The sequence below is a fragment of the Nerophis lumbriciformis genome, linkage group LG16 (genome assembly GCF_033978685.3).
Source record: "Nerophis lumbriciformis linkage group LG16, RoL_Nlum_v2.1, whole genome shotgun sequence".
Classification (NCBI taxonomy): domain Eukaryota; kingdom Metazoa; phylum Chordata; class Actinopteri; order Syngnathiformes; family Syngnathidae; genus Nerophis; species Nerophis lumbriciformis.
In genome coordinates, this window is record NC_084563.2 from 26,769,817 (window position 1) to 26,797,098 (window position 27,282).

The following is a 27,282-nucleotide window of genomic DNA, read 5'->3' on the forward strand; positions in this document are numbered from 1 at the left end:
GGTGTTCTTAGTGTCATAGTGTGTGTAGTTAGTATGTTCCAATAGCAGCAGAAGTGCACTTTTTGGAGATCTGTATTATTTTCAGTTTTGTGCCCAAGGGACTGATTTTATTTAACACTATATTATTATTTATACACCTATAGTGATCACAGAGACAGGCTGTTTTTGTGTTACTGTATACATTTGTTTTTCTGAAAAATCCCACTTAATATACTTTGGGTAACAACAGTCAATATTTATTTATTTTATTTTTTTAGGGGTGTAACAGTCAATATTTATTTATTGTATTTTATTTTTTTCTTATAAAATAAAAGTGAGCTTTTGTTAAACTAAATATTGTTTTTTTCCATATACATCTGGAATCGATGAGAGAATCGATAAGGAATCGGTTCAATAAGAGGATTCGATAATGGGCTCAAACTCGATAATTTCTTATCAAACATCATCCCTAAATAGTGCGCATATAAACAGCCTGGCCCCCGGCAAAAATTGTTTTAATTGTAATTTTGAAGAATTTATCTGAATGTGCATGAACTATTTCTGTTCAAAATTGTTGGAAATGTTAAATATTTAAATATTAACTGTTCGTTTACGGTGTACTGTGCCAACTCTACTACTATATGTGTATGTGTTTTCTATTGTTTCATTGAATATAAAACAGCAACGTCCGTTTGGCTGTCATCTGTTTTAATTATGAGACACAATTGTGTCAAAGTCATGATTTTTTTTTTCATGCTTGAAATAAGAAATCTTTAACCCTTGTGTAATGTTCATATTGTTGTTACTCAGCCAGCGTTTGTGGGTCTGATGGACCCGTTGCATTTTGTGGCTTTTAATGCCTCACAATCAAACACTTTTATGTTAAAATACTGAACAGATGTTTACCTTACCCCAATAAACATCTGTTCAGTATTTTTGTACAGATGTTTACCTTATCCCAATAAACATCTGTTCAGTATTTTAACATAAAAGTGTTTGATTGTGAGGCATTAAAGGGGAACATTATCACAATTTCAGAATGGTTAAAACCATTAAAAATCAGTTCCCAGTGGCTTATTATATTTTTCGAATTTTTTTTCAAAATTTTACCCATCACGCAATATCCCTAAAAAAAGCTTCAAAGTGCCTGATTTTAACCATCGTTATATACACCCGTCCATTTTCCTGTGACGTCACATAGTGAAGCCAACACAAACAAACATGGCGGAAAGAACAGCAAGCTATAGCGACATTAGTTCGGATTCAGACTCGGATTTCAGCGGCTTAAGCGATTCAACAGATTACGCATGTATTGAAACGGATGGTTGTAGTGTGGAGGCAGGTAGCGAAAACGAAATTGAAGAAGAAACTGAAGCTATTGAGCCATATCGGTTTGAACCGTATGCAAGCGAAACCGACGAAAACGACACGACAGCCAGCGACACGGGAGAAAGCGAGGACGAATTCGGCGATCGCCTTCTAACCAACGATTGGTATGTGTTTGTTTGGCATTAAAGGAAACTAACAACTATGAACTAGGTTTACAGCATATAAAATACATTTGGCAACAACATGCACTTTGAGAGTGCAGACAGCCCAATTTTCATCAATTAATATATTCTGTAGACATACCCTCATCCGCTCTCTTTTCCTGAAAGTTGATCTGTCCAGTTTTGGAGTTGATGTCAGCAGGCCAGGGAAGCTAGGGTCGATATTCTTCTCTTGATCATCTTCGGTGGCATAAGGGACGGTGTGAGCCAAGACATCCAGGGGGTTTAGCTCGCTCGTCTGCGGGAACAAACTGCCGCCATTGCTTGCCGTGCTACCGAGGTCCTTTGTCCCTGAATTGCTCACACACTCCGGCAGATTCAATGGGGGTCTGGCGGCAGAATTCTTTGACTTTATCGTTGGAAATGCATCTGCTTTGAGTGTCGCAGGATATCCACACATTCTTGCCATCTCTGTCGTAGCATAGCTTTCGTCGTTAAAGTGTGCGGAACAAACGTCCAATTTCTTGCCACTTTCGCATCTTTGGGCCACTGGTGCAACTTGAATCCGTCCCTGTTCGTGTTGTTACACCCTCCGACAAGGCATGATGTCTCCAAGGTACGGAAAACAGTCGAAAAAAACGGAAAATAACAGAGCTGATTTGACTCGGTGTTTGAGAAAATGGCGGATTGCTTCCCGATGTCACGTCACGTGACGTCATCGCTCCGAGAGCGAATATTAGAAAGGCGTTTACTTCGCCAAAATTCACCCATTTAGAGTTCGGAAATCGGTTAAAAAAATATATGGTCTTTTTTCTGCAACGTCAAGGTATATATTGATCCTTGCATAGGTCTGGTGATAATGTTCCCCTTTAAAAGCCACAAAATGCAACGGGTCCATCGGACCCCCAAACGCTGGCTGAGTAACAACAATATGAATGTTGCATGGAACTTTCTCTGCCAGTTTCTGCATCCCACAGGGATTCTTCTTTTGTGTTTCTGCACCTGCGGTTCCCACACAAGGTTGCAACATTGTTTGTCAAAACTGTCTGCTCTCATTTTCTCGCACATTTGACCCTCTGATGTTCCGTGTACCTACGCTCTGTCCTCCTCCTGTCTAGGCCTGCTGTGTGTGTGTGTGTGGGTGGGTGGTTGTGGTACACAGAACATCAATTTCCACACTTCTATTAGCCCCGGGTCCAGTGGACCCGGACATCTTATATGTAATATAAATGTGTAAGGGGGGGTGTATGGTGTGTGGTCATTAAATATGTATTCTGATATAGGTTCTTCACAGAAAATGAGCCAAAGTCAGTGAGTCTCAGTTTGAAAAATTAATTAATTGTATAATTTTTCTTTTAATAAAAAATTCAAACGGGTCCCACTGACCCGAACATCACACAAGGGTTAATCTAACTCATACTTGCCAACCTTGAGACCTCCGATTTCGGGAGGTGGGGGGTGGGGGCGTGGTCGGGGGTGGGGCAGGGCGTGATTAAGGGCGTGGTTAAGAGGGGAGGAGTATATTGACAGCTAGAATTCACCAAGTCAAGTATTTCATATATATATATATATATATATATATATATATATATATATATATATATATGAAATACTTGACTTCAGTTGTCTACCAATCTAAGGTAACACGCAAGGACATTAACACATCCGACACATATGTAGGATTAACCGAGGGATAATTCAAAACCAGATGGAACAATCACAAGGCTTCTTTCAGGAACAAAACCTGCGGAACACCACAGAACTCAGCAAACACATTTGGGACCTCAAAGACAATAATGTTGAATATTCAATAACATGGCAAATTCTTGCATCCAGCACACCTTACAATAGTGGTAATAAAAGATGCAACCTATGCTTGAAAGAGAAACTGTTTATTATTTACCGTCCAGACCTGTCATCCCTCAACAAGCGCAGCGAAATTGTAACAGCATGCCGCCACAGACGGAAACACCTCCTAGGTAACACATGAGCCAATCACCACGCCCCTACGCCAGCCTGTACCCACCCACTCTGTGCCCTATATAAACCATGGTATGCGAATGCTCCCATTAAAATCTCCTGATGATTGAGGGAACCCCCCCTCATGAAACAGGCCTGTAGAGATGAAATAGTCTTGTGATTTTTTTTCCCACACATACATATATATATATATATATATATATATATATATATATATATATATATATATATATATATATATATATACATATATATATATATATATATATATATATATATATATATATATATATACAGTATATATATATATATATACATCCTGAAAATATGCAAACAAAACTGTGTTTAGATAATTGATACTTCAAACTTGCATAAATAAATATTAAGGAATATAACATAACTTGGCTTCTGAGAGCTTCAAAATGTAATGAATAAAATGCTAAAGTTGTTGATAAACAAGCAATTATTTAAATAATTAAATATGGTCATTTTAAATGAATTATTATGATAATTTAAAATTAATTATTTCAAATATGTTTATTTTAATGTATAATTCTATGGCTGGATGTAATAAGGAGTCAGAAAAAATACAAATAAAAATACTATTAATTTTGATGTTTTTAGCAAAATATAGTAACAATTTATTTCGTTTTTTTTTTTTTTAATTAATAAATATATTTATTTTTAGGTAACATAAACATACTAATACAATTTCTATCTAGTCTGGATGATTTAGTTCCTGTCACCCTGTTGTCCTCCCTTCGTGAAAAAAGGCTGTCCTCACTCAGGTCCGCATGGAGCTGGAGAGTGGCCTCCAGCTCCGGCTGAAAATCGGGAGATTTTCGGGAGAATATTTGTCCCGGGAGGTTTTCGGGAGAGGCGCTGAATTTCGGGAGTCTCCCGGAAAATTCGGGAGGGTTGGCAAGTATGATCTAACTTAGATTTCAGTTTTTGCAGTGTGGCATCAAAGTTAAGTTGGACATGAACTTGCAAAGGTCATTAATAAAAAAAAAAAGTCCGCATAGCACGGCAAAGTCAGTAAATCAGAAATTTACTCCTAAAGCTTTTTTTTGTTTTTGTTTTGGTGCTGCCAAAAATGGAGCAAGATTTACAAGAACAGATGTTTTGGGAATCCCGTGGGAGAGATGTGACTCCGTGTAAACACCTTGTAAAATCCCTCTGTGATAAATGCCGCTAGAGACGACCGCCGTTGCGTCGCCCAGCTTGTTCGTTTTCGACAAGGAGTAAATCCTCGTCCACGTTGGCAAGCATGATTAGGAATTGACCATCTGCTACGTACGCCGGAACAAGGGAGTGATTGAAAAGCTCCATAAAAAGAAAGCAGATCATGGAATTAATGTAGAAGAAGGAGCAGTTTACCGTGGACATGCAGCGTGTGCGTCTGGAAGAGTGCGGCGTAGCCGTCGGCGTGGCAGGTGTAGTTGCCCGTGTGGCTGGTGGTCACCTTGGTGAAGTACAGTGAGCCGTCATCGCCAAAGTCCTGATCCAGGGAGAGAAAACCGAGTCAGTTGTTAACTACTTTGGGAAGTGACGTCTTGCAGAATGAAGGCGCAGAGCAAGAAGGAAAAGAAACATGCGGTCATGGGTTAGCTCACGGATGAGCGATTCCCAGGGGCCCCCGAAAAAGTCTGTGTCAAAGTCAATGATCTTTGGCCCCCGGGATGATATTTGATTAGTATTAGAAGCGGCCCGCAGGCCACAGCCACCTGCTGCTGTTTTGCACGCACCGATACTCCATCAGTGTTGGCGCAATTTTCAAAATGGGGTCCCATCAAGTCATAAAAATGAGGTCCCACAGTCAATTTTTGGGGTACCACGTTTCTGTAACCATTTTAAAAACAAATGTTAAATGTATGTGTGGAAGACTCTCGCTTCCGGGTTCTTCGGACCACCATGCCAGGCTCTTCCATGTTGACAATAATGTTTTATTTTCCAATAAATTGTCTTTCGTGTGCTTTTCAGCAATCATTCACTAACAAACTAAGCACATGAATGGTTTCTCTCCAGTGTATAATATGTCTCGCTGTCCCTCTCGCTCATGCTCCACCACAAACCCTCCTCTACTCCCCGGCTGCTGCCTTTTAACAGAGCGACAGGTGATTACAAACCCCGTTTCCATATGAGTTGGGAAATTGTGTTAGATGTAAATATAAACGGAATACAATGATTTGCAAATAAGTTCAACCCATATTCAATTGAATGCACTCCAAAGACAACATATTTGAAGTTTCAAACTCATAAACTTTATTTTTTTTGTGGCAAATAATAATTAATTTAGAATTTCATGGCTGCAACACGTGCCAAAGTAGTTGGGAAAGGGCATGTTCACCACTGTGTTACATCACCTTTTCTTTTAACAACACTCAATAAACGATTGGGAACTGAGGAAACTAATTGTTGAAGCTTTGAAAGTGGAATTATTTCCCGTTCTTGTTTTATGTAGAGCTTCAGTCGTTCAACAGTCCGGGGTCCCCGCTGTCGTATTTTACGCTTCATAATGCGCCACACATTTTCGATGGGAGACAGGTCTGGACTGCAGGCAGGCCAGGGAAGTACCCGCACTCTTTCTTTACGAAGCCACGCTGTTGTAACACGTGCTGAATGTGTATTGGCATTGTCTTGCTGAAATAAGCAGGGGCGTCCATGAAAAAGATGGCGCTTAGATGGCAGCATATGTTGTTCCAAAACCTGTACGTACCATTCAGCATTAATGGTGCCTTCACAGATGTGTAAGTTACCCATGCCTTGGGTACTAATGCACCCCCATACCATCACACATGCTGGCTTTTGAACTTTGCGTCAATAACAGTCTGGATGGTTCGCTTCCCCTTTGGTCCGGATGACACGATGTCGAATATATCCAAAAACAATTTGAAATATGGACTCGTCAGACCACAGAACACTTTTCCACTTTGCATGAGTCCATCTTAGATGATCTCGGGCCCAGAGAAGCCGGCTGCGTTTCTGGATGTTGTTGATAAATGGCTTTCGTTTTGCATAGTAGAGCTTTAACATGCACTTACAGATGTAGCGACCAACTGTATTTAGTGACAGTGGTTTTCTGAAGTGTTCCTGAGCCCATGTGGTGATATCCTTTAGAGATTGATGTCGGTTTTTGATACAGTGCCATCTGAGGGATCGAAGGTCACGGTCATTCAATGTTGGTTTCCGGCCATGCCGCTTACGTGGAGTGATTTTTCCAGATTCTCTGAACCTTTTGATGATATTATGGACCGTAGATGTTGAAATCCCTAAATTTCTTGCAATTGCACTTTGAGAAACGTTGTTCTTAAACTGTTTGTCTATTTGCTCACGCAGTTGTGGACAAAGGGGTGTACCTCGCCCCATCCTTTCTTGTGAAAGACTGAGCATTTTTTGTGAAGCTGTTTTTATACCCAATCATGGCACCCACCTGTTCCCAATTAGCCTGCACACCTGTGGGATGTTCCAAATAAGTGTTTGATGAGCATTCCTCAACTTTATCAGTATTTATTGCCACCTTTCCCAACTTCTTTGTCACGTGTTGCTGGCATCAAATTCTAAAGTTAATGATTATTTGCAAAAAAAAAAAGTTTATCAGTTTGAACATCAAATATGTTGTCTTTGTAGCATATTCAACTGAATATGGGTTGAAAATGATTTGCAAATCATTGTATTCCGTTTATATTTACATCTAACACAATTTCCCAACTCATATGGAAACGGGGTTTGTAGATAATCAGGCCCAGGTGGGCCATCTACTGATCTCGAAGCCGGTCCTGGCACACCCCGTTTTGTTGCAATACCGCAGGCCACAGTATGCAGCATGCAACATGGGTTAGCTCACAGATGAGTGATTCCCAGGCCCCTGCCCGAAAAAGTCTGAAGGCTCTAGAGCATGGGTGTCAAACTCATTTTAAAGAGAACAATCTGCTCTCGAGTGGGCCGGACTGGTAAAATCGCGGCACGATAAAGTAAAAATAAAGACAACTTCAGATTGTTTTCTTTGTTTAAAAATAGAACAAGCACATTCTGAAATTGTACAAATCATAATGTTGTTGTTTTGTTTTGTTTTTACAATTACCTGTTGCGGTTAATAGTATACATACTTTTGTGGGGGGAGATGTAGCCAGTGCTGCCTGCAGGAGCAAAAGTCACCGCCTCTGTCCATGGTGCTGAGGACAGAGCACCATCAGACGGGGGCGTGGCAGTGCTGACGGCGAGACACAGCTGGCAGGTAATTAGATTTCACAGGTGGTACATGTTAATCTAATCATCTGTTGGATAAGGACGTGACTGAAAAGTCACGTTCTGGCGGAGAAAGACTTTCAAAAAACCTATGTACATTAAAACCTTTGTTAAAAACTGCACGCTTGGATCTTGTGCCGTGTCTTCAGTGGAACTGCGAGGAAGCGACTTCCACAACTTTATTTGTCGTTATTTATGTTTTCTGAATACGTTATGCAATAATATTGGAGTAAAATTGTCATACTCAATATCACAGTTATTTTAAACATAATTACTAAACAAAACATGCAATATGTCTAATAATGCCTTAAATGATGTATCTTTGTGAGTTGTACTAGAAACATATGCTTTTGTAAGATTTGAAAACACAAAAAAATAGTTGTTTTACTGTAGTGGAATTTCTGACCAAATCAGAAATTGTTCAGACCAACTTTCTTTCTGACCTCTGTACCATTTCTATTTTGTGTGTTGAGCGAGGTTGGAATGCATTAGGTAGGACATGCCATGGCAGAGCGGGTCGCCCTTACATTGTACATGTTATCTTGGTTGTTTGTTATGCTGGCCTTTTAACCACCAGGAAGCGTATAACTAACCACGTTGGACCAAGTCTGGTGTGTGTGCGCTTGTTCACGAGAGCGCATCATCCAACGTCTCCGGAGACGTCATCTGTAATCATGGCAACCCAATCCAACCTTGTACCATCTGATTATGATGAAATAAAACTATTGTGACAAATTCTCTTTTGTTCCTTTTTAAGATTCGGACATTCCACCACATTACTCAATACGTTCTTAGAATCCTGAGACTAATTTTCAATCTATCAAGATATGATATCAAAATCAAATTACAGTATGTTATTTATGTAGTTTGATCATTTTCCTCGACGGGTGCACTAACATAATGTGGTTTATTTTGTACATATGTAGCATCATCTACAACAGGGGTGTCAAACTCAAAAACAGAGTGGGACAAAATTTAAAACTGAACAAAGCCGCGGGCCAAGGTTGAACAAATTAACCTTTTAATAGGGACCCAAACAAGTTTTGCATTGAATATTGAACAAGCAAGGCTTATATAACTTTATAGTGACATGCAAAATCCAGTTTCAAATAATAATAATTAAAAAATATCAATGGCATATCAAATACAATTTAAATAAAAATGGAATGCCTCTTTTCTATTTGCAGCCTTCTGAGGTAAATATCAACATTAACTTTTTCCACAGGCTAATACATTTGAAAATAAAATAACAATGAATAAAACAACCATTCAGGACTTTAAACTGCTCAGTTTGCAACACACTGATCTAATCTGATGTGCCCAGGCCAGATACCTGCCATCTTTTCTTGGATGCTCGTTCATTAATGTCGGGGCTCAGACTTTGAGCTGAGGCAACCTTCATTATCGAACGAAGGTGTTCATCAGTCATGATATCTCGTAGTACACCCGGACCACAGTCTTGGGGGCGTGCCTTAAATGCACTGCCTTTAACGTCCGCTATGAGCTGTCGTCGCGTCCGCTTTTCATCTATTCTAACATCGTTCAGACCCAGTCACAAGATATGTGTGGCTTCTGTACGCACACACGAGTGAATGCAAAGCATACTTCATCAACAGCGATACAGGTTACACTGAGGGTGCCAGTATAAAAAACTTTAACACTGTTAGAAATATACGCCACACTGTGAATCCACACCAAACAAGAATGACAAACACATTTTGGGAGAACATCCGCACCGTAACACAACATAAACACAACAGAACAAATACCCAAAATCCTTTGCAGCACTAACTCTTCCAGGACGCTACAAAATACACCCCCCGCTACCACCAAACCTCCCCCCCCCACACACACACCTTGTAGCGTCCCGTAAGAGTTAGTGCTGCAAAGGGTTCTGGGTATTTGTTCTGTTGTGTTTATGTTGTGTTACGTTGCGGATGTTCTTCTGAAATGTGTTTGTCATTCTTGTTTGGTGTGGGTTCACAGTGTGGCGTATATTTCTAACAGTGTTCACGTTTTTTATTCGGCTACCCTCAGTGTAACCTGTATCGCTGTTGATTAAGTATGCGTTGCATTCAACTGTGTGTGCATGCAGAAGCCGCACATGTTATGTGCCTGGGCCAGCACTCGTTGGACTGGCTGAAAAGCAGACTTGACAATTTTCGGGAGGGGCGCTGGAGACACTCCCGGGAGGATTGGCAAGTATTAGAATTAACGGTGAATGCGGTGTTACCGCGGCAACGCCGCAATATATAATCGGCGGGCCAGCTTTAGTGTTAATTTGATAGCGCCTCAAGGGCCAAGTGAAATTACACGGCGGGCCAAATTTGGCCTGCGGGCCAGAGTTTGACACCCATGATCTACAAAGATACAAATAATTGCTATTGCGACATCTAGTGGACACATTTAGAACAGCAGTTTCTTTCATTCAAAAATTTCAGGTTGATTTTTATACTAAGCAAACTCATCCCGCGGGCCGGATAAAACCTGTTTGCGTGCCTGATCCGGCCCTCGGGCCCTACTTTTGACACCCCTGCGCTAGAGCCTAAGTGTCAAAGTCAATCATCTATGGATGATATTTGATTAGTATTAGAAGCGGCCTGCAGGCCACAGCCGCCGGCTGCTGTTTTGCACGCACCAATACTCCATCATTGTTGGCGCTAGGAATTTTCAAAATGGGGTCCCAGGGGCCCCATCAAGTCATAAAAATGGGGTCCCACAGTCAAGTTTTGGGGTCCCACTTTTTTGTAACCGTTTTGAAAACAAATGATAAATGTATGCATTATCTTGTTATATCTCACAATCTATACCAGACCTGGGCAAATTAAGACCCGGGGGCCACATGCGGCCCGTTGTGCTTTTCCATCTGGCCCGCCGGACATTCCCAAATAATTGTTTTAGATGTTTAAGATGTAAAGTGTAGCTGCCATTATGATGCGCAGTCATGTTTTCTAATGACCTTTAACTACACTAAGTCTTTCAATGGTGGGAATCTGCAGGATATACTAGTTACTATGGTCATCTAATTAGTTACTACGGTCATCTAATTAGTTACTATGGTCATCTAATTAGTTATTATGGTAATGTTAGTTACTATGGTCATCTAATTAGTTACTATGGTAATGTAATTAGTAGAGATGTCCGAAAATATCGGACTGCTGATATCATCGGCCGATACATGCTTTAAAATGTAATATCGGAAATTATCGGTATCGGTTTCAAAAAGTAAAATGTATGACTTTTTAAAAGGCCGCTGTGTACACGGACGTAGGGAGAAGTACAGAGCGGCAATAAACCTTAAAGGCACTGCCAGTCACATAATATCTACGACTTTTCACACACACAAGTGAATGCATTGCATTCTTGGTCAAAAGCCATACAGGTCACACTGAGGGTGGCCGTATAAACAAGTTTAACACTGTTACAAATATGCGCCACACTGTGAACCCACACCAAACAAGAATGACAAACACATTTCGGGAGAACATCCGCACCGTAACACAACATAAACACAACAGAACAAATACCCAGAACCCCTTGCAGCACTAACTCTTCCGGGACGCTACAATATACACCACCCCACAACAACATTAGGCATGATAATGTGTTAATTCCACCACTGTATACATCGGTATCGCTTGATATCGGAATCGGTAATTAAGAGTTCGACAATATCGGAATATTGGATATCGGCAAAAAAGCCATTATCGAACATCTCTAGTATTTAGTTACCATGGTCATATAATTAGTTACTATGGTCATTTAATTAGTTAATATGGCAATGTAATTGTTACTATGGTAATGTAATTATTTACTATGGTCATCTAATTAGTTACTGTGGTCATCTAATTAGTTACTAAGATCATTTACTATGGTAAAGTATTTAGTTACTATGGTCATCTAATTAATTACTTTGGTCATTTTATTAGTTACTATGGTCATCTAATTAGTTACTATGGCCAACTAATTAGTTTATATGGTCATATAATTAGTTGCTATGGTCATCTAAGTAGTTGCTCTGGTCATTTAATTAGTTACTATGGTAAAGTAATTCGTTACTATGGTTATCTAATTAGTTACTATGGTCAATTAATTAGTTACTATGGCCATCTAATTAGTTACTATGGTCATCAAATGAGTTACAATAGTAATCTAATTTGTTACTATGGTCATCTAATTAGTTACTATAGTCATCTAATTAGTTACTATGGTCATCTAATTAGTTACTTTGGTCATCTAATTAGTTTCTATGGTCATCTAATTAGTTTCTATGGTCATCTAATTAGTTACTATGGTCATTTAATTAGTTACTATGGTAAAGTAATTAGTTACTATGGTCATCTAATTAGTTACTTTGGTCATTAAATTAGTTACTATGGTAAAGTATTTAGTTACTATGGTCATCTAATTAATTACAATGGTAATCGTATTAGTTACTATGGTCATCTACTTAGTTACTATGGTCATTTAATTAGTTACTATGGTCATCTAATTAGTTACTATTGTCAGACGTGGAAGGACATTTTTATAACAAAGTTCTAAAACTTAGTGATCAGATATGTCAGATTTTAGGTGGTTTTTTTCACCCTTTGTGTTCATATTTCGATGTTTGTTGCATTTCTGAATTTCGCTTGATTGTAAAATATGTGGATAGAGAGGGGGGGTGACGTTCATATGTTGTCAATATTCACTGTTTTATCCTTCATAGTTAATATTGTAACATTCTTTATTTTCATGTACATTCTGGGTGTCTCATTCAGTAAAAAATAAATAAAATTCCATTCCATTTTTTAAGGCGGTCTGTCGTAACGTTTTTAGCTTTCAATCAGACATTATCGTGAGGTTTTGTGTTAGTGTTTATAAAAATAGATATACCCGCCCCCAGACACATAGTTTTTTTCTCTAAATTTGGCCCCCGTGTCAAAATAATTGCCCAGACCGGCTCTAAAGCACAGGTGTCAAACTCAAGGCCTGGGGGCCGTATTTGGCCCGCGAACACCTAGGAAAATCAGCATTGATGAAGTACCTTATCTTTTCGTACTAAATGTATTTGTTCATTCCATTTTGACAAAAACAAATATATATATATATATATATATATATATGCACTGCATGAAATAGCACACCTTTTAAATGTTATTATTACGCAATATTGCAACAACTAATATATTCCCATAGTTTCCACACATTGTTATTTGTCAAAATAAAATTACGTACTTCAATATCTGCTTGACTTATGGTTTCAAAGCAAGTTATTCATCAAATTGTACGCTGCAAAAAGATGACAAGCACACCTGTGAAGTGAAAAAAAACAACTCTTGAAGCTCATGGAGAGAATGCCAAGAGTGTGCAAAGCATTAATCGGAGCAAAGGGTGGCTATTTTGAAGAAATTAGAGAGACAAGCGATAGAAAATGGATGGATGGATAGAATATAAAACATGTTTTCAGTTTGTGGAGGGAGGCGTGGCCAGCGCTGCCTGCGGGAGTGTAGGTCACCGCCCCTGCTGAGGACAACGCACCAACAGACTGGGGCGTGTCAGTGCCGGCTGAACATGTCAGTGCCGGCTGAACAGGTGATTCGATTTCCCAGGTGGTACGCATTGTCTAATCACCTGTTGTCTTAAACAGTCGCGGCCGGGAACGGGAAGAGGAAGGACTGAGATGACTTGGAGTGACTAAAATGTCCAGTACATCTGAAAAGATTATTGATGAGTTTATTGAGGAACATTAAAACTTTGTTCAAATCAACACGCCTGACTCCTGTGACGTGTGTAGCAGGGGAACCACTAGGAAGCCACTCCTACACAGTTATTTCACCTTTTTTTGTTAAGTACATAACTCCACATGTGTTCATTCATAGTTTTGATGTGACAATCTATAAACCCCGTTTCCATATGAGTTGGGAAATTGTGTTAGATGTAAATATAAACGGAATACAATGATTTGCTAATCATTTTCAACCCATATTCAGTTGAATATGCTACAAAGACAACATATTTGATGTTCAAACTCATAAACATTTTTATTTTTTTTTCCAAATATTCATTAACTTTAGAATTTGATGCGAGCAACACGTGACAAAGAAGTTGGGAAAGGTGGCAATAAATACTGATAAAGTTGAGGAATGCTCATCAAACACTTATTTGGAACATCCCACAGGTGCACAGGCAAATTGGGAACAGGTGGGTGCCATGATTGGGTATAAAAGTAGATTCCATGAAATGCTCAGTCATTCACAAACAAGGATGGGGCGATGGTCACCACTTTGTCAACAAATGCATGAGCCATTTGTTGAACACTTTAAGAAAAACCTTTCTCAACCAGCTATTGCAAGGAATTTAGGGATTTCACCATCTACAGTCCGTAATATCATCAAAGGGTTCAGAGAATCTGGAGAAATCACTGCACGTAAGCAGCTAAGCCCGTGACCTTCGATCCCTCAGGCTGTACTGCATCAATAAGCGACATCAGTGTGTAAAGGATATCACCACATGGGCTCAGGAACACTTCAGAAACCCAATGTCAGTAACTAGAGTTGGTCGCTACATCTGTAAGTGCAAGTTAAAACTCTCCTATGCAAGGCGAAAACCGTTTATCAACAACACCCAGAAACGCCGTCGGTTTCACTGGGCCTGAGCTCATCTAAGATGGACTAATACAAAGTGGAAAGGTGTTCTGTGGTCTGATGAGTCCACATTTCAAATTGTTTTTGGAAACTGTGGACATCGTGTCCTCCCGACCAAAGAAGAAAAGAACCATCCGGATTGTTATAGGGGCAACGTGTAAAAGCCAGCATCTGTGATGGTATGAGGGTGTATTAGTGCCCAAGACATGGGTAACTTACACATCTGTTAAGGTGCCATTAATGCTGAAAGGTACATACAGGTTTTGGAGCAACATATGTTGCCATCCAAGCAACGTTACCATGGACGCCCCTGCTTTTTTCAGCAAGACAATGCCAAGCCACGTGTTACATCAACGTGACTTCATAGTAAAAGAGTGCGGGTACTAGACTGGCCTGCCTGTAGTCCAGACCTGTCTCCCATTGAAAATGTGTGGTGCATTATGAAGCCTAAAATAGCACAACGGAGACCCCCGGAATGTTGAACAACTTAAGCTGTACATCAAGCAAGAATGGGAAAGAATTCCACCTGAGAAGCTTAAAAAATGTGTCTCTTCAGTTCCCAAACGTTTATTGAGTGTTGTTAAAAGAAAAGGTGATGTAACACAGTGGTGAACATGCCCTTTCCCAACTACTTTGGCACATGGTGCAGCCATGAAATTCTAAGTTAATTATTATTTGCAAAAAAAAAATAAAGTTTATGAGTTTGAACATCAAATATGTTGTCTTTGTAGTGCATTCAATTGAATATGGGTTGAAAAGGATTTGCAAATCATTGTATTTCGTGTATATTTACATCTAACACAATTTCCCAACTCATATGGAAACGGGGTTTGTACATCGCCACGCGGCCTAAAAATACCGGGATATCAGTTTTGGACATAATTTTTTTTGTGGCGTCAATCAAACCTGACGCTCGATCGTCCACGCGTTCATTACCATGCACACAAACACGAGCTAATTCTCACGAGGCCTTTTAGGCGGCTGGCGACTGGAGTGCACGGACCACACCATGATTAATTCATTTTGTAAGACGGCAGACTCGTAAACAACGCTGGCGGACGTGGAAAAATAAGCTAACGGAAGAACAAATATTTGCAGCGCTAAAAGAGACAACCACTCTCTCGCCCCCTCAAGCTAATGAGCTTGTTGGCGGCGAGTAGCGCGCCGAGGAACATTTGTTGCAACCGCCCGGCAATCTCTTGAAAGCCAATGCATTGTATTATTCATGATATTCAAAAGGAATATTTTCTGTTTTTAAGAGAGAGGTTTTTTTAGTGCTGCATTTTTCCTCAAAGTGGAAGTATTTTTTTGTCATCTGAGATATTTACCATCTGAAAGCATCAATATTTACCATCTGAAGGCATGAAATAGTCCTCTCACATGTACTGCCGAAACTGCCGTTGCATGCGAATACTGCTTCAAAAATGTGATAATCATCACCTTCTGTCACGGACCGAGCGAACGGGAGCGCGCCAGGCGCGTGTCAGTCCGGCTGCAGCAAGCAGCTGCAATCAATCGCCAGCAATCAGCGGACCTGTCACTGATCAGAGGACCTGCCTTCATAAGCCTATCCCGGGCCAGAACCTAGCTACCTGTTCAGTACAGTAAGCCGACACGTCATGCTCTATGCGCACTCTTTTTCTCCTTGTCGTCCCAACAGCAGACCTCCGAGCTGTGTGTCTCGTCTTCCCGCGTTCCCTCCGCTTCCGTGACTGCCTCTTGGATCTCGACCACCCGCCTGGACACGGACCTTCAACGCCTCGTTATAGCCCACGACTTCCTGCCTGCTCACAGCCAGCTTTCCCCTCTTGGACTTCCTCCTCGTGCTCAACACTCCCAGTAACACACAACAGTTAACTCACACACATAGTCGCACATAAACACACCCTTTTGGCTTAGTCACACTCTATTCTCTTGTCAAGACGAGGGGTTTTTCGCAGCTTACCGCGATGATTGTTCTCCCGGGATGCAATCGGACTACACTGGACAAGGCTTGAAGGTAGGAACATTATTTAATTATTCAAACTCAAAGTACTACAAAAAGCACTCAAGACGAAGACAAGCTTAATGCAGGAAACAAAAGCTAAGACTATGGACAAGAATCATGAAACTAAAAACATGAAAAAACTCACTAAACTGTGGCTTGAAACAAATAGCAAGAACTATGGGCATGAAACAAAAATACTGGACACGGCATGAATCGAACAGTATGAACTATGGCAAGAAATGTCAAAACAGAGCAATGTCGCCAGGACGACTAACTGGCAAAACAGGCTTTAATAATAGTCTCTGATTAGAGCAGGTGCGTAAGTCAAACAGGTGGGACAGGTGAAACTAATCAGTCGTCATGGAAACTAAAACAAACACGGGAGCGCAAACAGGAAATACTGGAGTTTTGAACCGAAAATAACAAAAACATGATCCAGACCACAAATCATGACATCTCTAGTTTAATAATATTAATATTTGTTATGTATATATAATATGTTGCTCAGGCATTTGTTGACAAAGTGGTGACCCTCGCCCTGTCCTTGTTTGTGAATGACTGAGCATTTCATGGAATCTACTTTTATACCCAATCATGGCACCCACCTGTTCCCAATTAGCCTGTTCACCTGTGGGATGTTCCAAATAAGTCTTTGATGAGCATTCCCAAACTTTATCAGTCTTTTTTGCCACTTGTGCCAGCTTTTTTGATGTTGCAGGCATCAAATTCCAAATGAGCTAATATTTGCGACAATAACAAGGTTTTCCAGTGTGAACATGAAATATCTTGTCTTTGCAGTCTATTCAATTGAATATAAGTTGAAAAGGATTTGTTGTATTCTCTTTTTATTTACCATTTACACAACGTGACAACTTCACTGCTTTGGCTTTTGTAATTTGCCAAAATGAGCATAAATGACACACTAAGATTAAGATGTGACTTTAAGGTGTTACTACTTACGTATAAAATACTACACAGTCTAGCTCCGTCCTACCTTGCTGATTGCATTGTACCATATGTCCTGGCAAGAAATCTGCCTTCAAAGAACTTCGGCTTATTAGTGATTCCCAGAGCCCAAAAAAAGTCTGTGGGCTATAGAGCGTTTTCTATTGGGGCTCCAGTACTATGGAATGCCCTCCCGGTAACAATTAGAGATGCTACCTCAGTAGAAGCATTTAAGTCCCATCTTAAAACTCATTTGTATACTCTAGCCTTTAAATAGACCCCCCTTTTTAGACCAGTTGATCTGCCGTTTCTCTTCTGCTCTGCCCCCCTCTCCTGCGTGGAGGGGGGGGGATACAGGTCCGGTGGCCATGGATGAAGTGCTGGCTGTCCAGAGTCGGTACCCGGGGTGGACCGCTCGCCTGTGCATCGGTTGGAGACATCTCTGCGCTGCTGACCCGTCTCCGCTCGGGATGGTTTCCTGCTGACCCCACTATGGACTGGACTCACAATATTATGCTAGACCCACAATGGACTGGACTCTCACTATTATGTTAGATCCACTATGGACTGGACTCTCACTATTATGTTGGATCCACTATGGACTGGACTCTCACTATTATGTTGGATCCACTATGGACTGCACTCTCACTATTATGTTGGATCCACTATGAACTGGACTCTCACAATATTATGCTAGACCCACTATGGACTGGACTCTCACAATATTATGCTAGACCCACTATGGACTGGACACTTACTATTATGTTAGATCCACTATGGACTGGACTCTTACTATTATGTTAGATCCACTATGGACTGGACTCTTACTATTATGTTAAATCCACTATGGACTGGACTCTCACTATTATGTTAGATCTACTATGGACTGGACTCTCACAATATTATGCTAGACCCACTATGGACTGGACTCTCACTATTATGTTAGATCCACTATGGAGTGGACTCTCACAATATTATGCTAGACCCACTATGGACTGGACTCTCACTATTATGTTAGATCCACTATGGACTGGACTCTCACTATTATGTTAGATCCACTATGGACTGGACTCTCACTATTATGTTGGATCTACTATGAACTGGACTCTCACAATATTATGCTAGACCCACTATGGACTGGACTCTCACAATATTATGCTAGACCCACTATGGACTGGACTCTCACTATTATGTTAGATCCACTATGGACTGGACTCTCACTATTATGTTAGATCCACTATGGACTGCACTCTCACTGTTATGTTAGATCCACTATGGACTGGACTCTCACTATTATGTTAGATCCACTATGGACTGGACTCTCACTATTATGTCAGATCCACTATGGACTGGACTCTCACTATTATGCTAGACCCACTATGGACTGGACTCTCACAATATTATGCTAGACCCACTATGGACTGGACACTTACTATTATGTTAGATCCACTATGGACTGGACTCTTACTATTATGTTAGATCCACTATGGACTGGACTCTCACTATTATGTTAAATCCACTATGGACTGGACTCTCACTATTATGTTGGATCTACTATGGACTGGACTCTCACAATATTATGCTAGACCCACTATGGACTGGACTCTCACTATTATGTTAGATCCACTATGGACTGGACTCTCACTATTATGTTAGATCCACTATGGACTGGACTCTCAAATATTATGTTGGATCTACTATGGACTGGATTCTCACTATTATGTTAGACCCACTATGGACTGGACTCTCACTATTATGTTGGATCCACTATGAACTGGACTCTCACTATTATGTTAGATCCACTATGGACTGGACTCTCACTATTATGTTAGATCCACTATGGACTGAACTCTCACTATTATGTTATATCTACTATGGACTGGACTCTCACAATATTATGCTAGACCCACTATGGACTGGACTCTCACTATTATGTTAGATCCACTATGGACTGGACGCTCACTATTATGTTAGATCCACTATGGACTGGACTCTCACTATTATGTTAGATCCACTATGGACTGGACTCTCACTATTATGTTAGATCCAATATGGACTGGACTCTCACTATTATGTTAGATCTACTATGGACTGGACTCTCACTATTATGTTAGATCCACTATGGACTGGACTCTCACTATTATGTTAGATCCACTATGGACTGGACTCTTACTATTATGTTAGATCCACTATGGACTGGACTCTCACTATTATGTTAGATCTACTATGGACTGGACACTCACAATATTATGCTAGACCCACTATGGACTGGACTCTCACTATTATGTTAGATCCACTATGGACTGGACTCTCACTATTATGTTGGATCCACTATGGACTGGACTCTCACACTTTTATGTTAGATCCACTATGGACTGGACTCTCTTTATTATGTTAGATCTACTATGGACTGGACACTCACAATATTATGCTAGACCCACTATGGACTGGACTCTCACTATTATGTTAGATCCACTATGGACTGGACTCTCACACTTTTATGTTAGATCCACTATGGACTGGACTCTCACTATTATGTTAGATCTACTATGGACTGGACACTCACAATATTATGCTAGACCCACGATGGACTGGACTCTCACTATTATGTTAGATCCACTATGGACTGGACTTTCACAATGTTATGTCAGACCCACTCCACGTCCATTGCATCCAGTCTCTCCTAATAAACATTGATTGATTGATTGTTTGAATAACATATTATTCCTGTCTGTGTGATGTTGCAGCTGTGCATGAATATTTCATGCAAGTCTGACCCCCCCCCCAATCACCAAAAAAACCTCCTCTTGACGTCACCTCAAACAGGCGAGGTCGCGTGAACAAGCGTCCATTGTGTTCTTCGGATCTTCACTAATTGAGCTCCTCTCACTGTGAAAGCAAATCGATGGCAGGTTTTAACCTCCGGAGACCCACAAGCGAGCGTGGCGCCACATTTTGAAATGAAAAATGAGCGGTCCAAAGGAATGACAGTCGGAGCCACGGAAGCGGTCCGTGGAGGCGACTTTGGCCACAGCTTTCGGTGGCACCCGGCTATGTGCTGACAAAGCGTTGGGACGGGAGACAAGGGCAGGTGGAGGTGGATTTACAAATAGACCCTGGCCCTCAGGGGGCTGTAATTAATATAGCAGTCAGAGGAGGGTCACCCCTGAATCAACCAACTTAAAACTGCACCTCAGCTAGCGACATTACACACACATTCTTGTTTTTCCTACCTTCTGGAGACCACCGAAAAATGCCTTTCTAGCTATATAAAGACGTGTATTTACAACATTAATAATATATACATACTATGCAAATATAAAAAAGTAAGCATTTAGTTATTATTTTTTTTGTAATTGGTTTTTAATCTTCAAATTGAATCTGTAATTCAATTTCTTACACACACTTGTTATTTCGTATGTTGACCAGAGTGGGAACCCTTCAAATTTTTACACACACTTGTTATTTCATATGTTGACCACAGCGGGAGCCCTTCAAATTTTGACACACACTTGTTATTTCATATGTTGACCAGAGCGGGAGCCCTTCAAATTTATACACACACTTGTTATTTCATATGTTGACCAGAGGGGGATCACTTTTAAAACCAACACAGTCAATTTGAAAAATGCCTGCTTTTTGGGACCACCCTCATTTTGATAGATGTCACCAAATGAAACATGTTGACCAGAGCGGGAGCCCTTCAAATTTTGACACACACTTGTTATTTCATATGTTGACCAGAGCAGGATCCCTTCAAATTTATACACACACTTGTTATTTCATATGTTGACCAGAGGGGGATCATTTTTAAAACCAACACAGTCAATTTGAAAAATGCCTGCTTTTTGGGACCACCCTCATTTTGATAGATGTCACCAAATGAAACATTCTCAAAAAATGAGATTACTATTTTTTGTTTTTTTGTAACGTGCTTAAGGCCGATGACAAAGGAAGCACAGGGACCACCCCTTTGTGCGACACAGCTGTAGAAGCTAACTGTTAATGGCCACTATAGTCTTAGTACTAAAATATGACCATATCACACCAACTCTCAAATCCCTTCACTGGCTTCCTGTTCCACTCAGGATTGAATACAAAGTCTCCCTACTAACCCACCAGTGCCTCCCTGGAAATGCCCCCCTCTACCTCAAAGAACTACTCACCCCCAAATCCTCCGCTCCGGACAGACTAACCTCCTCCAACCTCCGAGGACAAAGCTACGAACAATGGGAGACCGGGCTTCCTGCTCCGCCGCTCCCAGTCTGTGGAACGCACTCCCTGACCACCTGAGGGCAGCACAGACTGTGGATGCTTTAAAAAAAAGGCTTAAAAACCCTTTTTTTTTTAAATATATGCATACTAGTTTTAGCTATTTGGCTGTTCTAGTTTTTTATTTTTATTTATTTTGTATTATCTTTTTGTTTTAATACACTGTAGCACTTTGAGGTTGTTTACTCAATGTAAAGTGTTTTTTTACAAATACAATCTATTATTATTATTATTATTATTACTGTAGTGTATTTGTTTATCCTATGGTCACATATGGGTTGTCTTACGTCAGCACAGGAAGTGGTAAAATCAGCTGTTCACCTGGCGGGTTTTTTTCTGGGATGAATAGGGAAGTCCTTCTTTAGCTGCCTTCTTGTTTTATCATATATTGCTGCCTTTGCACCTGTCAATGTTAAACTTTTGGATGCACATTAAATCAACAAAAAAAATCCTGACTTTGGAGCAATGTTCACAGATTCTAGTAGTTGGCTCTCTATTAGATGCAATGGTTGTCTGTATCAGGACCATGATTTACATATGTCCTAACTTGTTCACACCTCCTCGTATGGACGGTACTTTTCCTTGTTGATGTCTCAAGAAGGGTAGAAATACAATAACACACACACACACGTGTCTTTTTTTAGTATCTCGTCTGCCCCTTGATGCACAGTGTTGCAACAAATAAACACGTATATGCACACACACACACACACACACACACACACACACACACACACACACACACACACACACACACGCACGCACGCACAAACGCACGCGCACACACACACACGCACGCACGCACGCACGCACGCACGCACGCACGCAAACACACACACACACACACACACACACACACACACACACACACACACACACACACACACACACACACACACACACACACACACACACACACTTGCACACAAAACGTCTTTTTTAGTATCTCCTCTGCCCCTTGATGCACAGGGTTGCCACTCATAAACATATATTTGCACACACACAAACACAAACACACACGCACGCACACAAAAATGTATTTTTTAGTATCTCCTCTGCCCCTTGATGCACAGGGTTGCCACTCATAAACACATATATGCACACACACGCACACACACACACACACACACACACACACACACACACACACACACACACCCAAACACACACATATATGCATGCACACACGCACAATATTTATAGATAAAGCTTTTTGTTGCAATGCCAGGTTTTCAGGACACACCTGATACCCATTTCCTATCTGACTACTTAAGCTCTCCAGTCCATTCACCTGCACTAATACAATCCTGACAGTTCACCCATCCAGTCGTGTTTTCCTCCCCTTCTTTGGCTCCATTTACGCTCCTCGTCACAGTGGCCGTGTCGTGTTACTTTTTCGTCTCCACACCTTTTTTGTGCGCGACCTCTGTTTCACCTTTTTTGTGCGTCCTTAGTTGTCTTTTCTCATTTCTTTTGTAGTGCACCTTTTTGTTATTATGGGCCCGCAGTTTATTACACTTCTTCCATATTATTGCGCAGCGTTTAATAACAGAAGAACCCGCCAACAAACTCAGACAAAGCTAATATTTTTGGAAAGGTCTCCATGGTGGCTACAGCGGTATCTCATTTTCAGAATATTTCGTGTTACCACGGCAACGCTATTCAGAAAATAAATCAAAAACGGGACTATTGAATAGGTACACCACTTTCCAGGAAACATTGATACCTCTTTTTGTGGCTCGGCATGCTTTCACGTAGCTTGCTGTTTAATATCTCATTTTGTGTGTGCTTTATTGCTGACTAAAAGGTGTGTGGTGTGTTTCGGCGAAAACGTAAACACACAAGTCCTCTCTCAGAAAAGCGTAACAAACATCATTGCCACCCCAATTACAAACCCCGTTTCCATATGAGTTGGGAAATTGTGTTAGATGTAAATATAAACGGAATACAATGATTTGCAAATCCTTTTCAACCCATATTCAGTTGAATATGCTACAGAGACAACATATTTGATGTTCAAACAGATAAACATTTTATTTCTGGGCAAATAATCATCAACTTTAGAATTTGATGCCAGCAACACGTGACGCAGAAGTTGGGAAAGGTGGCAATAAATACTGATAAAGTTGAGGAATGCTCATCAAACACTTATTTGGAACATCCCACAGGTGAACAGGCAAATTGGGAACAGGTGGGTGCCATGATTGGGTATAAAAGTAGATTCCACGAAATGCTCAGTCATTCACAAACAAGGATGGGGCGAGGGTCACCACTTTGTCAACAAATGCGTGAGCAAATTGTTGAACAGTTTAAGAAAAACCTTTCTCAACCAGCTATTGCAAGGAATTTAGGGATTTCACCATCTACGCTTCGTAATATCATCAAAGGGTTCAGAGAATCTGGAGAAATCACTGCACGTAAGCAGCTAAGCCCGTGACCTTCGATCCCTCAGGCTGTACTGCATCAACAAGCGACATCAGTGTGTAAAGGATATCACCACATGGGCTCAGGAACACTTCAGAAACCCACTGTCAGTAACTGCTTCGCTGGGCCTGAGCTCATCTAAGATGGACTGATACAAAGTGGAAAAGTGTTCTGTGGTCTGACGAGTCCACATTTCAAATTGTTTTTGGAAACTGTGGACGTCGTGTCCTCCGGACCAAAGAGGAAAAGAACCATCCGGATTGTTATAGGCGCAAAGTGTAAAAGCCAGCATCTGTGATGGTATGGGGGTGTATTAGTGCCCAAGACATGGGTAACTTACACATCTGTGAAGGCGCCATTAATGCTGAAAGGTACATACAGCTTTTGGAGCAACATATGTTGCCATCCAAGCAACGTTACCATGGACGCCCCTGCTTATTTCAGCAAGACAATGCCAAGCCATGTGTTACATCAACGTGGCTTCATAGTAAAAGAGTGCGGGTACTAGACTGGCCTGCCTGTAGTCCAGACCTGTCTCCCATTGAAAATGTGTGGCGCATTATGAAGCCTAAAATACCACAACAGAGACCCCCGGACTGTTGAACAACTTAAGCTGTACATCAAGCAAGAATGGGAAAGAATTCCACCTGAGAAGCTTAAAAAATGTGTCTCCTCAGTTCCCAATCGTTTACTGAGTGTTGTTAAAAGGAAAGGCCATGTAACACAGTGGTGAACATGCCCTTTCCCAACTACTTTGGCACGTGTTGCAGCCATGAAATTCTAAGTTACTTATTATTTGCAAAATAAATATAAAGTTTATGAGTTTGAACATCAAATATGTTGTCTTTGTAGCGCTTTCAATTGAATATGGGTTGAAAATGATTTGCAAATCATTGCATTCCGTTTATATTTACATCTAACACAATTTCCCAACTCATATGGAAACGGGGTTTGTAGAAAAATCATGTCTTTTGCGATATGCGGTGCTGTCGAGCAACAATGCTAAAAGTTAAGGTTGTTTCTGCTAGCTGTACAGCTAATTGTGTATGTTTGAACTTAAAAATAATAATTTGTGACACCAACTCAGCGAGCAATCAACATGCAAACGCACATTCACTATTAGCATGGTTGTGAAAAGGTTAGCATGCTAACATTTTATGCAAATGTTCTTTGCTAATGCTTTTGGCTGCAATTTATCTAATTCCGTATGTTTGAACTTAAAATCATGGTTTGTGACACCTGGTGCTGTAGAGCAAGTATGTTAATAGCTAACATGCGCTAACATGCTAATGTTTTTTTGCTAGCTTTTTAGTTATTTTTGTATGTTTAATCCTAAAAATCATGAATTTGACCCGTTTCGTCCCACAAACATAAAGTTAGTTCCAAATGTCACCATCAGACCCGTTTAGTCCCACAAACATAAAGTTACTTCCAAAAGTCGCCATCAGACCCGTTTTGTCACACAACCATAAAGTAACTTCCAAAAGTCACCATCAAACCCGTTTAGTCCCACAAACATAAAGTTACTTCCAAAAGTCACCATCAGACCCAATTAGTCCCACAAACATAAAGTTACTTCCAAAAGTCACCATCAGACCTGTTTAATCACACAAACATAAAGTTACTTCCAAAAGTCACCATCAGCCCCGTTTAGTCCCACCAACATAGTCACTTCCAAAAGTCACCATCAGACCCGTTTAGTCCCACAAACATAGTTACTTCCAAATGTCATCATCAGACCCAATTAGTCCCACAAACATAAAGGTACCTCTGAAAGTCACCATTAGACCCGTTTAATCACACAAACATAAAGTTACTTCCAAAAGTCACCATCAGCCCCGTTTAGTCCCACAAATATAAAACTACTTCCAAAAGTCACCATTACACCCGTTTAGTCCCACAAACATAAAGTTACTTCCAAAAGTCACCATTAGACCCAATCAGTCCCACAAACAAAGTTACTTCCAAAAGTCACCATCAGACCCATTTAGTCACAGAAACATTAAGTTGCTTCCAAAAGTAACCATCAGACCTGTTCAGTCACAAAAAAAGTTACTTCTAAAAGTCACCATCAGACCCCTTTAACCACACAAACATAAAGTTATTTCCAAAAGTCACCATCAGACCCGTTTAGTCCCACAAACATGAAGTTACTTCCAAAAGTCACCATCAGACCCAAATAGTCCCACAAACATAGTCACTTCCAAAAGTCACCATCAGACTTGTTTAGTCACACAAACTTAGTTACTTCCAAAAGTAACCATCAGACCCTTTTAATCACACAAACATAAAAATACTTCCAAAAGTCACCATCAGACCCGTTTAGTCACACAAACATAAATGTACTTTCAAAAGTCACCATCAGACCCGTTTAGTCGCACAAACATAAAGTTACTTCCAAAAGTCACCATCAGCCCTGTGTAATCCCAAAAACATCAAGTTACTTCGAAAGGCACCATTAGACCCAATTAGTCCCACAAACATAGTCACTTCCAAAAGTCACCATCAGACCCGTTTAGTCCCACAAACATAAAGTGACTTCCAAAAGTCATCATCAGACCCGTTTAGTCCCACAAACATAAAGTTACTTCCAAAAGTCGCCATCAGACCCGTTTAGTCACACAACCATAAAGTAACTTCCAAAAGTCACCATCAAACCCGTTTAGTCCCACAAACAAAGTTACTTCCAAAAGTCACCATCAGACCCGTTTAGTCACAAAAACATTAAGTTACTTCCAAAAGTAACCATCAGACCCGTTTAGTCACAAAAACATTAAGTTACTTCCAAAAGTTAATATCAGAACCGTTTTGTCCCACAAACATGAAGTTACTTCCAAAAGTCACCATCAGACCCAATTAGTCCCACAAACATTGTCACATCCAAAAGTCACCATCAGACTTGTTTAGTCCCATAAACATAAAGTTACTTCCAAAAGTCACCATCAGACCCTTTTAATCACACAAACATAAAAATACTTCCAAGTCACCATCAGACCTGTTTAGTCCCACAAACATAAAGTTACTTCTAAAAGTCACCATCAGACCCATTTAGTCACAAAAACATTAAGTTACTTCCAAAAGTTAACATCAGACATGTTTAGTCACACAAACACAAAGTTTTTCCCTAAAGTCACCATCAGACCCGTTTAGGCCCACAAACATAAAGTTACTTCCAAAAGTCCCCATCATACTTGTTTAGTCACACAAACATAAAGTCACTTCCAGAAGTCACCATGAGACCCGTTTAATCCCACAAACAAAGTTACATCCAAAAGTCACCATCAGACCCATTTAGTCCCACAAATATAGTTACTTCAAAAAGTCACCATCA

At 40.5% G+C, this 27,282-nt stretch overlaps 1 protein-coding gene across 3 annotated transcripts in view; it reads right to left on the reverse strand.

The window, feature by feature from the left end:
- The window catches only part of fstl5 (follistatin-like 5), a 570,108-nt gene that overhangs the window by 164,191 nt on the left and 378,635 nt on the right, over positions 1-27,282 (reverse strand). For all 3 annotated transcript variants that reach the window (XM_072914911.1, XM_061976896.2, XM_061976895.2), the window contains exon 8: positions 4,830-4,950. In XM_072914911.1, the coding sequence (XP_072771012.1) occupies positions 4,830-4,950 (121 nt within the window). The remainder of the gene's footprint in view (positions 1-4,829; positions 4,951-27,282) is intronic.